This window comes from Neomonachus schauinslandi, chromosome 3 (genome assembly GCF_002201575.2).
Source record: "Neomonachus schauinslandi chromosome 3, ASM220157v2, whole genome shotgun sequence".
Lineage (NCBI taxonomy): Eukaryota > Metazoa > Chordata > Mammalia > Carnivora > Phocidae > Neomonachus > Neomonachus schauinslandi.
The window spans coordinates 124,247,602-124,265,660 of NC_058405.1; the positions used below are offsets into that span (position 1 = coordinate 124,247,602).

At 38.0% G+C, this 18,059-nt stretch overlaps 1 protein-coding gene and 1 pseudogene across 3 annotated transcripts in view; both read left to right on the plus strand.

Moving 5' to 3' along the window:
* The window catches only part of SLC4A10 (solute carrier family 4 member 10), a 299,454-nt gene that overhangs the window by 209,910 nt on the left and 71,485 nt on the right, over positions 1-18,059 (plus strand). For all 3 annotated transcript variants that reach the window (XM_044913311.1, XM_044913312.1, XM_044913313.1), the window contains 4 exons: positions 4,443-4,589; positions 13,339-13,439; positions 16,682-16,856; positions 17,899-18,032. In XM_044913311.1, coding sequence (XP_044769246.1) covers positions 4,443-4,589; positions 13,339-13,439; positions 16,682-16,856; positions 17,899-18,032 — 557 coding nt within the window. The remainder of the gene's footprint in view (positions 1-4,442; positions 4,590-13,338; positions 13,440-16,681; positions 16,857-17,898; positions 18,033-18,059) is intronic.
* Positions 5,491-6,497, plus strand: LOC110592249 (annotated as a pseudogene).

Here is an 18,059-nt window from a genome sequence, read left to right on the forward strand (position 1 = left end):
ATTTTTATATAGTAACTTGGCTTAGCGCCATTTATTGGTTAGTCCATCATTTATTCAATGGTTAGCAATGAGTGCTTTTCAAAAACAACAACAACAACAACAACAAAACCACCCGTCTCTGTGCCATAACTATTTTAATTATAGTGTCTTTACTATAATGAGTCTTGGTCTCTAGTATGACAAATTCCTCCTTCACTTTGTTCTTTATTTAATTCATTTAATAAGTATTTATTGAATGTAAACTATTTATCAGGCACTTTTGCAGTTGCTGGGGATATAACAGTGAACAAAATAGACAAAAGCCTTTTCTTTCATTGAGCTAATAGTCTATTGGAAAGATGAGCTAACACATAAATAGGTAAAATATATGATATGTGGTGATAAGTGCTATGGAGGAAACCCCCAAAGCAGGGAAGGGAGATAGGGGTGGGATGGGGAGAGTTTCAAGTTAAAATCAAGAACAAAAGAGGAGAGGGAGCAAGCTATTCAGATATCTGAGGGAAGAGCTTCCCCAGCAAAAGGATAAACAAGGGAAAATGCTTTAGACAGGAGCATGCTAGGAATATCTGGGGAATAGCAAAGAGGAGAACCTGGCTGGGCAGGAGGTTTGGGAAAGGGAGAGGGCAGTAGGCAATGAGGTCAAAGAGGCAATGGGCCAGTCTTTGTAGAGTATTTGTAGGTCATTAAGGACTTTGAGTTGGGAAGCAAATGGAAGGTTTTGAGTAGAGAAATGACATGATTTATCTCACATATTAAAAGCATCAGTTGGCTTGTGGAGGAGCAAGGGAAAAACCAGAGAGCCACTTAAGAGTCATTGTAACAATTTAAGCAAGCAATGATGATGAGAGAGACATCAGTACAATTCCACTTAAAATCCCATTGGGATTTATTGAGGAGCTTGGTAAGTTTATTCTATGAAATATATGGAAGAACAAAGGTCCAAAAGTAGTAAAAGCAGGCTTGAAGGAAACAAACACATTTACTGAGGTTCCTCCTAATTCATTGCTGCTTTTTTATCAGTCTCCATTTCTGGATCCTTCCTTCTTCCCACCCACTGCATCGATGTGAAATTTGCTCCTTAATTATCCACTCCAGTTCCTACATTATCAGTTTCTTCCTACTCTATCATTTCTATCACCTTACAAAGATGATCTAGAATCTCCTATCTTTTAAAAAGAAGAGAAAGGAAGGGAGGAAGAGAGGCAGGGAGGGAGGAAAAGAAGGGGGAAGGAAGGAAGGAAGGAAAGGAAGGAAGGAAGGAAGGAAGGAAGGAAGGAAGGTAGGAAGGAAGGAAGGAAGGACAGTTTTTAGTTTTGTGATAGAAGTTAAAACCACGGGGGTGCCTGGGTGGCTCAGTCAGTTAAGCGTCTGCCTTCAGCTCAGTCATGATCCCAGGGTCCTGGGATCGAGCCCTGTGTCAGGCTCCCTGCTCAGTGCGCTTCTCCCTCTCCCTCTGCCCCTCCCCCTGGCTTGTGCTCTCTCTCTCTCTCTCTTCCCCTCTCAAATGAATAAATAAAATCTTTAGAAATTTTTTTTTTTTTTAAATTAAAGCCATGGTCACTGGCCTTATGAAGTCCTCCTTGACTCCTCTATATCTTTCACACTCAAATCTGGTCTGTCAATAAATCTTCCTGGCTCTACTTTCAAAATATATCTGGAATTCTACTACTTCTGACTTTCTGAACTGTTATCACCTTGTTCTTACCCATATCACCTGTTTTGTGCCACCATTATTATTCTATTATTGCAATAGACTCCTACTTGTTCTCTCTGCCATTGCCTATTTCATTCTGTTCTCAATATACAACTACAGCTACTCTTCTGCAGGGCCTTCTAATGGCTTCTTATCTCATTCAGAGTAAAAGTCAAAATTCTTATGAAGATCTACAAAATCCTACAGGATGACCTTTCCTCTCAGACCTCATCTTCTGTTACTCTCCCTCTAGCTCACTCCTTCCCTGGATCTGACCTCCTAGCTACTTCTCAAATATGACATGCCTGCTCTCACCTGAGAATCTTTGCACTGGCTTTACCCTCTGCCTGGGGAGCTCTTGTTTCCAGTACCTTGTTTTTTGCTAAAGTGTCTCATTGAGGCCTTCCTTAATCACCCTGTTTAAATCACAGGATCCCCCAATCATACCCCTATTCCTCTTTCCTGCTTCATTTTTCTGCATAGAACATACCACCCTCCAACAAAATATATACTCACTATACTGTTTATTTTCCATCTCTCCCCTCCCACTAGAATGTAAGCTCCATGAGGGATGGGTTTTTGTTGGTTTTATTCACTGCTGTATCTTTAGCATACAAGTAGTTTGATAAATATTAAATGAATGTTCAGAGCTCATGTTTTAGCAGGGAAAATAAGCATTAAGCAACTAATTATATAATTAACAATTAATTATGATAAATAATTATAATTACAGTGAAAACTATCAAGAAAAAGAAGAAGGTGTTAGGAGAGTATTAACAAGATGTCTAATCTTGTTTGAGAGGGGATGAGGGAAGGCTTCTCTTAAAAGCCAAATGTATGTTGAAATCAGAATGTTAGCTTAGCTACATAATGAGAAGGGAGAGAAGCTGTTTAAAGTAATTAAGATATTGGGGAAATTGGTGATAGGAAATCAATAGTAAAGAATGTTTTAATTTAAAAATCAAACAAATTATGGTATCTATACCTCTGAGGAGTTTTAAGATAATAGGAAATCAGCTGTCCTGGATGAATTTGGACATTCATTTATCTAAAGCAGGTATAGGATCATGTGATCTCTTGAAGCAATTTTTAAATTAAAAGATCAACTCAAGAAAGATTTCAAGAGAGTTTAGTAAAGTAGCTAAACTCTTGTTGGGATTAAAGACATTTGTAATTCCTAAATATTCAGATTAGGTCTCATGGCCATATAAAACTCGTTAGAAGAGGATAGATATTCTGGGCTATAAACTCAGTGGCTTGTGGCAGGGAAATCAGTGTTGTCAATATTTAAAAAAATAGGGTGCCTGGGTGGCTCAGATGGTTAAGCATCTGCCTTCGGCTCAGGTCATGATCCCAGGGTCCTGGGATCGAGTCCCGCATTGGGCTCTCTGCTCCTTGGGAGCCTGCTTCTCCCTCTGCCTCTCTCTCCCTCTCTCTGTCTCTCATGAATAAATAAATAAACTCTTTAAAAAAATTTTAAAAAATATATCTTTCCCAAATACAACTAAACTATTAATATATCTTTGGTGTCTTCAATTTATCCTAAGCAAAGACTGTATATTTATCACACCAGTAATCTTTTGTGAAAAGTTCTTGGCTGGAAAGTAAACAAAAAGCCTTTGAAAATAATCATTATCTCTTCTTCAGCAGTTTAGATTGAGTATCAAAGCAGAAACTAAAACAAATGGTCTAAAAGTAGAATAAAACATTTGAAAGGACAATTTCCCTGGAAATTTTGGAATATGTGGCCATTGTAATACATAGCTCAGCATAAAGAATAATTTACTAGCCCCAAGCCTGAAATATTTGTTACATTTCATATTACATGAAATACAAAAAGTACCAGAAATATTTATATGATGTTTAGTATAGATCAATTTTTCCAGTTTATCTTTATTTTTACTTTCTTCATTTGTTATGTTAAGTATATTGTTTCTCTGTGTGTTAGTCAGAAGAGATTAGATTATGCTGCAGGAATAACCACCTAAAATCTCAGTGGTTTAAAACAATGAGGATTTCCTTCTATTATGCTCATTGTCTATCATGAGTTGGCACAGGGGTTCTGCTCATTATAGTCACTCAGGCACCCAGGCCCATAGACACTCCATCTCGACTTGCTTTATCTTAGTCACTATAGCAGACAAAAGACAATGTGTTTAACTTACACACTGATTATCATAACTTACATTTAAAAGTGACTTATGTTACACCTGAATGGGTATATTACAGTCTGCTTGCTACACTGTGTAGATATGATATATGCCCAGAGAATACTATTTATAACTTTATTATTATTTAAAAATTAAAACAAAATAAACCTTTTTAATTGGTTTATATGTTCTGGGGTATAAATATTGCTAAAATTTTTAACATATTCTATAAATATTATCTCTATTTTTAAGCAAGGGCTTCTTTCTGAAAGTTTGATTTACCCACACATAAATAACCTCTGCCAAACTTGGATCCTTAATTCTAGTTTAATGAGCTTCCTTTCTTACTCCTTTCCCTTTCTCTTACTCTTGCCTCCAGAAATTTCAACATTCATTCTAGCATTCTAAGAAAAATATGTATCTGTGTGCATTCATAGAATAAACTAAATTATAATAGTTTAAATTAAAAACTTCTTTAGTTAGAGCTGCCTATTTTTTTAAATTGTGAGATAACTGGGAAATGAAAACACTGAACATGTTAAGTTTTTATAATTGCTTTTTTATCTTTTACTTACTGTTTTTTTCTTTTCCTCCTATAGGTATTTCATGATGTTGCTTACAAAGCTAAAGATCGCAATGACTTGGTATCAGGAATCGATGAATTTTTGGATCAGGTTACTGTTCTCCCTCCTGGAGAATGGGATCCAAGCATTCGTATAGAGCCTCCCAAAAATGTTCCTTCTCAGGTATGTTTTATTTGAAAATACTCTTAAAAATCCCATCATTTTGTTGTCTTTTAAATACATGTACTGAAATGGTATAACTCATTCAAAAGATTCAAAGTGATTTAAATTATAACCTCTGTGATGTTGTGATTTATAATAACAAATATATATTTGGCATTCATTCCGTTTTTTGGCACAGAGCTCCTAAGCCCCTTGAAATTTCCTAAGTGAGGAAAGCAACAAAGGTGTATTTTGTTATGTTAATGAGGTGACTTTTAGAACTCACCACAGGATGGGGGCTGGTGGACAGTGGAGCCAAGCATGTGATTAGAGGGTTGGAATTTTCAGTCGCACCCTCTCACCTCCAGTGAGTGGAAGGGGCTAGAGATTGAGTGGCCAATGGTTTAATCAATCATGCCTCTGTAATGAAGCCTCCATGGAATCCCAAAAGGACAGGGAACTGAGAGCTTCCAAGTGGTGAACACGTGGAGACTGGGGAGAGTAGCATGTCTGGAGAGGGCATGGAAGTTCCTGCCCTTTCCCCATACCTTGCCCTGTGCAGCTCTCTACCTGGCTCTGTTCCTGAGTTATATTCTTTTGTAATAAACCAGTAATCTATAAGTAAAATGTTGCCCTGAGTTCTGTGAGCAGCTCTAGCAAATTAATTGAACCAGAGGAGAGGGTCGTGGGAACCTCTGATTTATAGCCACTCAGTCAGAAGCTCAAGTAGCAATCTGGGGAGGGGCGTGGGGGCCATCTTGCAGGAATGAACCCTCAACCCTGGAATCTGATGCTATCTCCCATTAACTAGTGTCAGAATTGAGTCGGATTGTAGCATTGCTTGTTGGTTGATATAGCTCTTTGAAATTGGCAAGTATTAAGAAAATTCAACCTCCTGCACAGATACGGGGCTCCCACCACTATGGCTTCTCATGGGGTTATTGGCATTTTCCTCCTCTCTGCTCTTCCCTTCTTGTGTCTGGAGCTCGGCATAGGATCCCTGATTTAGGAATTAAAGATCTAATTTTGCTGGGTGTCCAGATTTTCTTACCATTTGCCTTTCTTACTTTAATTATTTCTGTGACTACCTCATGGCTTAATTCATTTAAATCTTCCCAAATGTATCTGAAAGAAGAGAAGAATAAGAAAAGGCAAAAACTTGCCAGAAAAAAACACAAAGCACAGGGTGAGAAGGCCAGTAGATACATAGAGAATGTTCTAAGACCTCACCAGGAAATGAAATTGAGAAAACTGGAAGAGTGCTTTTATCAGTTAACAGGTGAAACCTGTTAAGCAATGGTCATAAACTTGTGGGTGATGAAGATTTGGTGCTCGAAAACAAGTCAGACATCTTTTGAAACATCACACAGAGAAGCAGCAGAGACTCAACTTGCCTAAGCCTTTATTTATTTTGAGAGAGAGCGCATGTGTGGATGAGCAGTGGGTTGGGGCAGAGGGAGAGGGAGAGAGAGAATCTTAAACAGGCTCCATGCTCAGCCCAGAGCCCACTGCAGGACTAGGTCGCACCTTGAGATCAGGACCTGAGCAGAAATCAAGAGTCAGTTGCTTAACTGACTGAGTCACCCAGGCACCCCAACCTGAGCCTTTAACCAAAGTTTCACCATCTGCTGAAGAGCCCACACAGAAGGAGCTTCTTGATCTACCTGAAGAATCTCCTGAAACAGCTGAAAAAGTAGTTATTGCTCTCCAATGTCCAAGTGGGTCCTGAGAAGAAAGTTTGTTTAGTGTTGCAGTTCACAGGTCTTATTTGACTGGATGATAAAAATCAGGTACCACACATCCCTATACAGCCTTTCTACTTTCTTTCCCAGAAGGCCCCTGGAAGTGGAGGAAGGCTGGTCCCTGCAGGATATAGGAATAACTGTGGATACTATACTCAGTATGAAAGAGAAGGAGCAGAGCAACTAATTAAGAAATGAGAACTATATGTTCTACATAAAATCAGTTATACCATGACCTTATAGAGCATTAAAGGATTCACATTAAAGTCATGCAGTACCTCGATTGAGCTCAAGGCAATAAACACTCTAATGTTGATATTTATGGGAACATATGGACATAAAGGATTGGAAAAGGATTGTTCTCTGCATATAATAGTTTTTGGAATGTGCCATCTTATAATATACCAAATGAAAACTAGATAAAAATGTATACAGTAAGGCACTCAATAATTTATATTTTTCCTAGCTGACATCATTTATCACTAAGTTGAAAAACAAAGTCATATGACCTTGTTTTCTGCCTCTTCAGTCCACCTTGCCACACTGAGCATTTCATTACTCAGTCAAACTCTTTAAAGTCTATCAAGTAGAAATGTTTATTCTGCTGTATTTCTACAAATTAAACTTTAAAGACATTTCAAAGCTTTCTAATGCTTTAAAGTTTTTTTTGATATCCCATAAAGGGTTAGTATCCAAAATATGTAAAGAACTTATAAAACTCAATACCCCAAACCCAATAATCCAATTAAAAATGGGCAGAAGACATGACCAGACATTTCTCCAAAGAAGACATCCAGATGGCCAACAGACACATGAAAAGATGCTCAACATAACTCACCATCAGGAAAATGCAAATCAGAACCACAATGAGTTATCACCTCACACCTGTCAGAATGGCTAAAATCAAAAACAAGAAATAACAGGTGTTGGCAAGGATGTGGGGAAAAAAGACCCTCTTGCACTGTTGGTGGGAATGCAAACTGGTGCAGCCACTATGGAAAACAGTATGGAGATTTCTCAAAAAGTTAAGTAGAACCATCCTTTGGCCCAGTAGACACACTATTGGGTATTTATCTGAAGAATACAAGAACACTAATTCAAAGGGATACATGCACCCCTGTGTTTATAGCAGCATTATTTAAATAGCCAAGATATGGAAGCAGCCCAAGTTGTCCATCGACTGATGAATGGATAAAGAAGTGGTGTATATATATATATGTATTACTCAGCCGTAAAAAAGAATGACATCTTGCCATTTGCAACAACATAGATGGAGCTACGGAGTATAATGCTAGGCAAAATAAGTCAGTCAGAGAAAGATAAATACCATTCGATTTGATTAATTTGTGGAATTTAAGAAACAAAACAAATGAGTAAAGGGGGAAAAAAAGGAGCGAGACAAAGAAACAGACTCTTAACTGTAGAGAAGAAGCTGATGGTTACTAGAGGGGAGGTGGGTGGAAGGGTAGGTAAAATACATGATGGGGATTAAGGAATGTACTTGTCATGATAAGGACCAGGTGATTAAAATAAAAACTTGAAAAAAAGGTAAAAAAAAAAGTTCTTTTTGATATGTATGTATTGTTTACCTAATTAATGTTAAGATTTATTTAATTTTACCTTGCACTAAATTGGAACATTTACAAGTTCCAGGTGGATCAATATTTTTAAAAATAAAATAATGTCAACATTAAAAAAAAAAGAAACTTCAGTGGCTGGCTTAATCATATTATATAGAAAATTCCCCATTACTGCTAATCATATTTATGATCGGGAATAACTTTTAAATTATAATCTTATGTATTAACGTTGTGTGGACATATGGTACAAAAATTATAAAATTTTTGCCTATAAAAATCCAGTGTGCATTTCACTCATTATATAATCCAGAAAGGTAAAAATAAAGACTGTTGCTATTATTTGGGGTCACATTTTTTAATTGCAGGCCTGACTTTGTTGAGATTGGTGGCCAAATGTTTGTTAAGCCCACTCATATTGCCACCTCTGTTCCTACTGAATATACCTCCTGAAACCCTCCCAGTTGTCATCTAGTCAGCCTTGTCTTGGGTTCTTGTCCCTGTGGAGTACAACCCATCAGACTCTACTGCCCTAGTTGACTCAGCCCTGGACATAGAAGTTTTCCTGGTTAGCCAGAGGTGGGCAGATGAACAAGTGTACCACTCAGCCATGAGTATTTAAAAAGGTCAGCTTAATCTCACTATCAATTTAAGAAATATGTACTGATGTCTTATTTCTATATTTTCATTCTGAAGTCATTTCATAATTATTAAAGATTATTTGATTTCCTTTTCTCAACAGTGACAATTTTCTGATTCTATACCTACAGCCACATAATTTCAGTTGATTTCAAACTACTAAAATAAAAGAAGTTGCTTAAAGAGTAACTTTTAGGTCATGATTGACTTATTTTTGTACTTGTAAACATCTTTGCACTTACAATATTAGAAAAGGCAATATAATGCTTCTTGAAGTAATAAGAAAGAAACTCTTTAACTGATGTTATTTGGAAAAATTCTGTGAAAATATTAATACATTGAGAGTGAGACTTTAAAAGTCACTTGTTAACACTATTTAGTTTTTTAAACATTAAAACTGAAGTCAAGCATTTTTGAAAACATCTTGCCTTTGAGGAATGATATTTTTGAAGCAAGTTGAGGCCTGGGAGCTCTATTTTTAAAATTATTTTTATGGGACTCTTTAAAATCAGGATTAATTATTGGCTTCTGAGTATTAAGAGGCAGTAGTAGAAAGAACATTGAATTAGGAATCAAGGCCTTTGGGTTCTGCTATGCTTCTTTACAACATTAGTATTTTTTAAATGTATGTTGTAATTGAATAACAGATACTATGAACTATGGTTTCTTTCATTAAATGAAGCAAGATAAATTAAAAGATATTAAATACTCTGACTTCATACTCATTCAAATACTATTTTCCCCCCATGGGATAATTTCCATGGTTTTTATGGTCTTTTGAAATGCATGAATCACAGGGTTTTGTTTTTGTTTTTGTTTTTTTTGTGAGAGAGAGCACACACAAGAGCGAGGGCGGGGGCAGAGGGAGAGGGAGATGCAGAGCTTGATCTCACAACCCTCAGATCATGACCTGAGCCAAAATCAAGAGTCAGGTGCTTAACTGACTGAGGGACCCAGGTACCCCATAAATCACAGATCTTTAAGCACTTTTTCCTCTCAGTTAAGAGAAGAATAACTAGTCACCTCAAAGGATAACCTTGAAAATATTCATTAGAACTTTATTTCGGGCATTATAATCACTCCCTTGTGTATACCCCAAACTTCTTTGCTTTTCTCTCATACCTTTTACTTGCTTGTTGAAACCACAACCTTGTGTGAATCCAACTCTTTAATCTGTACCTGCATTGATACAGCTGAGCGTAGCTGAAGGAAAACATAACTACACTGACTGATCTCATTAATTCATGACCGCATACTTCAAGTGGGCCCTTAATGTTGCAAGTTCATCATACTATACTCCCCTAGGCCAATAATTCTCTCTAGATGACTATTTCAGACCCGTTTTCTCTCCTCAAATCTTCAGCACATCCTTCCTGACCCTCACTTTCAGATTTGACTTGCTTCCCACTTCACGGAGAAATTTGAAATGATCAGAGAGAACTTCCATAGACTCCCACTACCATGCCTATCTGCCTACCAGCATCTGCACCCACATAATCTGCCTTCCCGTATATTACTATTGACGAATTATCCAAAGTTAGCATTCTACCTTTGCACTAGATCCCATCTCTTCAAACCTATTCAAAGACATTATGCCACCAATTCTCCTCTTTCTCTATCATCAATTCTTTTGTTCTGTATTACATCATTTTTACTAGCATGCAATCTTAAAAAAAAAAAAAAAGAACTCTCTTTACTGCTACCTCTATCAGCTACTCACCCATTCCTTTTTTTTTTTTTTCCCCCTCTGCAACCAAATGGCACAGGAGTTCTCTGTACTACCTGCTCCAGTTCCTCTCCTCCAAGTCTCTCTTAAACTTTCTCCAATAAGGCTTTTGTCCCCATCACTTCACTAAAATTACTTACATGAAGGTCACCAAAGATCTCCACAATGCTCAATCCCATAGTCAACTCTCAGTCTGAATTTCATTTAGCCTGTCAGTGAACAGCATTTGACAGAATTGATGATTTCCCCTTCCCTGATATACTCTCTTTGCTTAGCTCCCAAAACACCACATTCTTGATTTTCCTCCTAGCTCACTGGTCACTCCTTCTCAGACTCCTATGCCAGTTTCTTCTTTCTTTATTTTGAAATGATGCAGGCTCAGTCTGTAGTCATCTTCTCTTCTCTACCTACACTCATTCTCCTGATAATATCATCCAATCTTATAGCTTTAAATCCTCTCCCAAATTTATTGTTTACTTTGAACTTGAGAGTTATTTATCCAAATGCCTGTCCCATGTCTTCACTTGGATGTCTTCTAGATATCTAAACCTTGACATGTCCAAAGTTTGAACTGAATTGTAGATTGTCTCATTTCTGTTCCTGTATGTGTCTTTGCATTTATGTTAGAAAAGGCAATATGATGCTTCCTGAAGTGTACAAGAAACTGATCTTTTTGAAAAGTCTCTTCTATCTGCACCCTCTTTTTTGTTAGGTCCTAATTCCAATCTTACTGTTGATCAAGCCCAAATTACTAATTTTTAATTTATTCTTAGATTTCCATTCTGCCAGGAAATACTCTTGGTTTCGCCTTTAATATTTATCCAGAATTACACCACTTCTCATTGATGCCACTGCCACCATCCTAGTTCAAGCTACCGTCATTTTTCTCCTGGATTATTGAAATAGTTTTTTAACTGGTCTCCTTGTTCGTGTCCTTGGCCCCTGTGTTCTCAGCACAGCAGCCAGAGTGACTCCAAATGAGATCATGCTACTCCTTTCCTCAAAACCCTACAACACTAACTCATTTCACTGAGAATAAAAGCCAAATACTTACAACGGTTTACTAAACCTACTCTGGCATCCCTGTACCTCTTCAAAGTAAACTACCACTTTCTGCCTTGCTTGCTCCTCTCCAACTATTTGGCTTCTTTGTTCCTTGTTCTTCAGACCCTACAGCCATACTCCTGCCTTGACACTGTCCCATTGGCTCTTCTTTCCTGTCTGGATATCCCCCAGTTATTCTCATGGCTTAGTCCCTTGTCTCCCTCAGATTTTTCTCAAATGACACTTTTCTCACTGATCTACCTGATGATTCTGTTTATAATTGCCACTCTTTTCCTCCCTGCCCACCCAGCCCACACCTCAGACCATGCCTTACTCTACTATAAATTTTTATTTTTACATAGTTTTAGTCTTTCTAACATACCATAAAATTAATTTACTTATGTGTTTATTTTTTTATTGTTGGCATTCCCCATTAGAATGTGAGCTCCACAGACCTGATTTGTCCACTGGTGTATTAGTGGTGGGGCCAAGAACATGACACAAATCGGCTCTCAATAAGTATTTGTTGATTGACTAAATAAATTGTATAATTTGAGTAGTCAAATATATATTCACTCATCGATTTGTTTTAAAATATCAAAATACCTGTGTTTCTGAACAAAAAATATTTCCTCAGGATATTCATCAGTACTGTTCATACATCTCTTTTCACACACCTTTCCCTCTTACTCTGAGATGAACGCTCCTTGATGAAACAGGTGCTTTAGAATGGCTAATATCTTTTATGGTTTATCATTCGCCTTATCTAAGTATAGCTTTTTCCATCGTAAGACCCTGAGTTAACATAGCCAGTAAGGGATAATGACCCAGAAGACCAAATAATACCACTTGCTTTCTGAGATTTGTGGAAGCTAAGAAGTGTTTCCTGGGTGACTGTTGGGTATTGAAGGTACTGAGGCCACTCTTAAAGCCCTTTACAATGGATAATAATTATTTATATGTAAAGGCAGTTCCTCCATCAGTCGACAGACATCCTCTCTTTTATCTTTGAACTTTAGTTCAATGTACCTATTCATATACCTGGAAAACTGTAAAAACATTAAACAATGAATTTTTCTATATTTTGTGCATTTCAAAGCCTATTTTTCTCATGTTTCAAACCTGTGCCATTTTACCTAAACATCCCATTGTACATAAGAACATTTGATAATGATTACGCTATTTTGGAACGGCAGTCAAGTAAAAATTTTAATTGCACCACTTTAAGAATTTTTATGATCCTTTTAAGTCCTTTTGAACACGCTGGCATACTCTAAGATAACGGATAGGTAGGATTTTCTGATTTTTAAAAATCTCTGTCACTGACAAAAGTGGGTGGAATAGACTTGTGAATAAGACAGCACTTACATAAGCCTCAGCTAATTTTTCAATGGCTCAACTGAAGTCTCCTTTTGTAATAATCCTTTGAATCTCTGTGAGTCAGAAAAAACCATACTGTAAATCATTCCATGGGTAGGAAGATATCAGCCAGAATAAAAGAGGGAACTACCCTTAAAAATAGCTAATGGTAATAGTTTAAGTTTATTGAACAGTTGAACTATGCCAGGCACATAACGCCACCATACCTAGTACCTCCTCACTCCAACCTACCCAGCCCTCGTCTCTCTGTCCCCTTCCTTTCCTTCCTTTGTCTTCATAGCTCTATCTCTACTTGACGTTAGAGATTTGTTGTTTGCCTCCAGTAAGAATGCTTTTTCTTGCTCATCTTTGCCTCTCTAGCATCCATAACAATGCATGGCACACGAGGCCCCCAGTAAAGATTAGTTGAAAGAATGAACAAATGTCCATCACGTCATTTAATTTTCTCAATCCCACTGACAGATGTTATTACTACTAGTAAATGGAGGAGGGAACTGAAGCTTTAGGAGGCTTAGATAACTTGCTAGAAGTCATGCAGCAAATAAGTAACAGAGCCTGGGTTCTTAGCCACTCTGCATATTGCCTCAAGGGAAAAAAATCTGTTTTTGTTATTTACAACTAGCACCTGAAATTAAAAAACAAAAACAAAAAACTTCCTGCAGGAGAAGAGGAAGATTCCTGCTGTACCGAATGGAACAGCAGCTCATGGGGAAGCAGAGCCCCACGGAGGACATAGTGGACCCGAACTCCAGAGAACTGGAAGGTTAGTGAAAAGCACTTGTATGGGACTTCAAAGACCAAATGAGACACCGTTCTTTGTGTCAGGAATTGCTGTTTTGAGATGTAATTTTTTTTAGACTTTGAGTACTTAGTGAATACTGATTTATTTGAATACCTATTTATTTGTTTGAATACCTAGTACTTGAATACCTATTTAATGCCGATTAATTTGATTTCCCAGTATTTGCTAATGATTTTTTTACTATTAAAGTGGATACATCATTCCATTTTATCTTACCTAGTCTTTCATTTTGCTGTGCATAAAATGCATTCACAGATTCTTAGAATGAATAAGAAAACTGTCAGTTGCCCCTTCTAAAAGAGCCCGTTGAAAGCTTCAAGTTCAATATGGAAATAAAAATAAATACCAAGAACTCAGTCTTATAGACCCTGTCTCATTACATGCAAGTAGGATGTATATAATAGTATTTTTTATTTTTATGGTTGTAATTTGAAAGAGCTATATGATTTATTTTTCTAATCACACATCTTTGAAGAGATGAAAGCTTCAATTTATTCCTTAAAATGGTTCTTTATCGTTTTTTGACAGCTTGTCTCTCTCCAAGCAATGTGTGAGCAGAAAATCAGAAAGCCTTGGGAGGGTCTGTCTTCAGGGAATATGTGCGCACACAGCCTCCATTATAATTGAAGGCAATGGCAAAGGCTTTGCAGGATTGGTACTCCCCTCCTCTCAAGGCCATTTCCGGACTGCTTTCACTGTGTCCTCTAAGCCGACTTTCCGGTTTCTGACAACTCTGTGCATTTTAATTCTTCTCTGTTCTTTCCCTTTATCTATGTTTTGTCTCTGAGGAAATGTCCTTGAACGTCTTCCTCGGGCTCCATACATAATTTCAGATGATTCAAACAATTTTTTCCTTTTCCCTTTACTGGAAGTGCGGTTACTCCTTCTGTTTGCTTTCGTATTTTCAAATGCTGTCTTTTTATTTTTGGTGGTTCTTTTTTTTTCTCTCTTTCTCTCTCTCTCTCTCAGGTATAACATGCCACATAGCTTAGATTTTTTTCGAAGTTCACTTTTCCTTACTGCTTCCTAAATCCTCCCAGGTCACCAATATCCGGTATCTTCGCTTCTCCAGAGTTCTTCCACAGATTCTGTTGCTGACATGACTTGAAGTATCCATTACTCATCTGCTCTCCTGGAGTTGCTGGTGTACATCTGGGCTGCCCTTGCACTGTTCTCTGCAATGACCTCCCACTTCCGGATTTAGATTTTTGCTGCTAAAAGCACGTTCATTACACAGTAATATAATAGCTATTTAGACTAATGTATGCCCTAATAAGTAATTAATTAGAAAACAACGGTCTAGTAGGAAGTACTATCAAACCTATAAATATTAACCACTAAGTAACAGTTCATAACCACCTCAAAATATTTTGGGGATTAGGTGGGGTATAAATTATAAATGAATGAATAAATAGTAGATTAAATCTATTTTGAATTGTGACTTTGATAAGTTAACACATCATTCAGAAATGATCCTCCCCAAATAAAACCTATGCATATGTTTAACAAACACAGGTATGGGAAACTAAGGTGATCTCTGTGTGTGTGAGTTTCACGGGTTCACTGTAAGCTTCTTTGGATTTAAATGTCCTTTTTTCAGTTAGAATTTCATCCCACTCAGTTTCTGCTACTGCCTATCTTTCTGATGGAAGCAATCACTAGAAAAACGTAGTGATTCTATCACTTACATAATAGTAAGATAGTTACTAACGTTACTATTGTGTCTATGTCAGTCAGATCAGGGCAATTAAAAATGATAGTCAAAATTTTCAGTTATCCTGACGATATACATTTTTCAAGGCAAACCAGAATTTGTTTCTCAAGAGAACAATAATTTTTGAAGTGATTCTTAGATTGCCAGTGAATGTATCTATCTAGAAAATAAGTAACAAAACTTAATATTTTTGCATAATCCAAATATATTCAGCATACTGGCAGTATATTGGAACATAATGTGTTTTTTTAACCTTCCCGTAGGAACTTAATCATGGTCTTATTCATTTTAATATGACATCTTTATTCCATGGAGCACAAAGAGCTCTTAGTAGCCAAATGTTAAATCCACATATTATTATTAAATGTTCAAAGAATGAGAATACTTGTTCATTAATGCTCTCGTTCCTAGTCGATTGAAAACATTTTGGTCCTTAAATTTTAGGGAGCATTTCACAATTTAATGCTATTTGCCCCTCCTCTTTCAAGTGTGTCAATGTGGTTTTTGGATACATTTAGAATAAGTGAATTTATACCAAGGAAGGTCACCATTGTCTTGTGAATGATAGATGTTGGGATATGTCTAGATAAAAGTGGATCAAAATTACATTTTTCTAGGTTGGTTATTTTTATTAATTTTTTAAAAAGATTTTTAAATTTATTTATTGAGAGAGAGAGAGAATGATAGCATGAGAGGGGGGAGGGTCAGGGGGAGAAGCAGACTCCCTGCTGAGCAGGGAGCCCGATGCGGGACTCGATCCTGGGACTCCAGGATCAAGACCTGAGCTGAAGGCAGACACTTAACTGACTAAGCCGCCCAGGCGCCCTCTAGGTTGGTTATTTTAAGGTCCCCTTCCTAATTCCCTAAAAATGGCAACAATCATGGAAGCAATCTGTCTTTACTAGGTATTCCTGTTGTCCGTAAGGCCATTTAGATGCCTGGAAACAATACATGGTGAGGAATATTTTGGCAGAGAAAGTAGGTAACTGGAGCCGTGGTTAAACGCTCCATCTTCTCTCCAGGGTAATGCTCACTGTTGGAGAATACGAAAGCCAGTTTACCTTCCCAACCTTCACTTTCTGCCATGCTAAATGAAATGTAAACAGTTGGGAAATACTGCCAGTGATTGAGGGTAGTAGACCCGAGTTTAGGAGGAATTGATGGATACAGAAATGGCACGGAGATTAGAGTAATCCTTAAATCTCAGTACTTGAATTTTGTTGGAGGAACTGCTCTGAACCTTGTTTAAGAGAACCTGGGGTTTTTTGGGTTGCTGGCCCAATATCTGGTTAGGACTTGAAGTAACATAGTGGTGCAAAGCCATCTCTGTAGATCACAATGATACCATGTAGCAGGTTAAAATGGGTCTCATCTCTGCTGATGGAAAACGTATACTGTGACCTGGCAACAGAGTAAATGAGGGTCTTGATTTGTGTGGGGTTTTTTTTATATTTGGATTTCACTCTTGTGTTTCTGCCCCCTGTCTTAGGATTTTTGGGGGACTTATTTTAGATATCAGAAGAAAAGCTCCATACTTCTGGAGTGACTTCAGAGATGCTTTCAGCCTGCAGTGCCTAGCATCTTTTCTGTTTCTCTACTGCGCGTGTATGTCTCCTGTTATCACGTTTGGAGGACTGCTGGGAGAAGCAACTGAAGGTCGTATAGTATGTATTTTGCTCTCCTTGGATTTTTAAAGCTCAATCAGTGTTGAAGATTCATAGTTAGATAAGTGTCCATACGCTTTTGGATTCCATCATGAGGGGAGATTTGATGTGTGCTCTTTTTTTTTTTTTTTTAAAGATTTTATTTATTTATTTGATGTGAAAGAGACAGCGAGAGAGGGAACACAGCAGGGGGAGCGGGAGAGGGAGAAGCAGGCTTCCCGCCGAGCAGGGAGCCCGATGCGGGGCTCGATCCCAGGACCCTGGGACCATGACCTGAGCCGAAGGCAGACGCTTAACCAACTGAGCCACTCAGGCGCCCCTTGATGTGTGCTCTTACTGGTACACTCCATATGAATTTCCTGGATGGCAGGTAGAACTGGTACTCTGGGAGTGGAGTACCTCAGAAGTTAGCTCTCGGTCTCACACAAGGTTCTGGCCTCATTCCTGACCCCCAGTCCTTGGCTAGCTTTTTGCTCTGGTTCTCACCTCACAAGGAGCGCATTTCCTGTTTATACAGGCTGTGCTTCTGTCCTGACGCTTACCACGAACACATGTAAATTGTTAGTAGGAAAAAAAAAACAAGATAAGGAATGTGGAGAGGACATATCCCCACTGAGTACCCCTCATATTCTGCTGACTGCTTGTCCTTTTTCTTTTTTTTAATCTTTTTTTTTTAACATTTTATTTATTTGACAGAGAGAGGCAGATAGTTACAGAGATAGCGAGAAAGAGCACACGCGGGGGGAGAGGCAAAGGGAGAAGGAGAAGCAGGTTCCCCGTGGGGCAGGGAACCGGACGTGGGGCTCGATCCCAGGCCCCTGGGATCATGACCTGAGCCGAAGGCAGACGCTTAACGACTGAGCCATTCAGACGCCCCTGCTCGTCCCTTTTCTTATCCTCCTATCCCACATCCTGCCCAAGGTCGCTAGGCTTTTCAGAGCAAAGGAGAAAGAATATACTCATGTATTTTAAATATTTTCTCCCTAGTTATAATGGTTGCCTGTACAGCTTAGATAATGGACTTATTTATATCTCCACACAGAGTGCAATCGAATCTCTCTTTGGAGCATCTATGACTGGGATAGCCTATTCTCTCTTTGGTGGACAGCCTCTTACCATATTAGGCAGTACGGGACCAGTTTTGGTGTTTGAAAAAATTTTGTTTAAATTTTGCAAGTAAGTGTCAAATACTTTTGGCCCTTA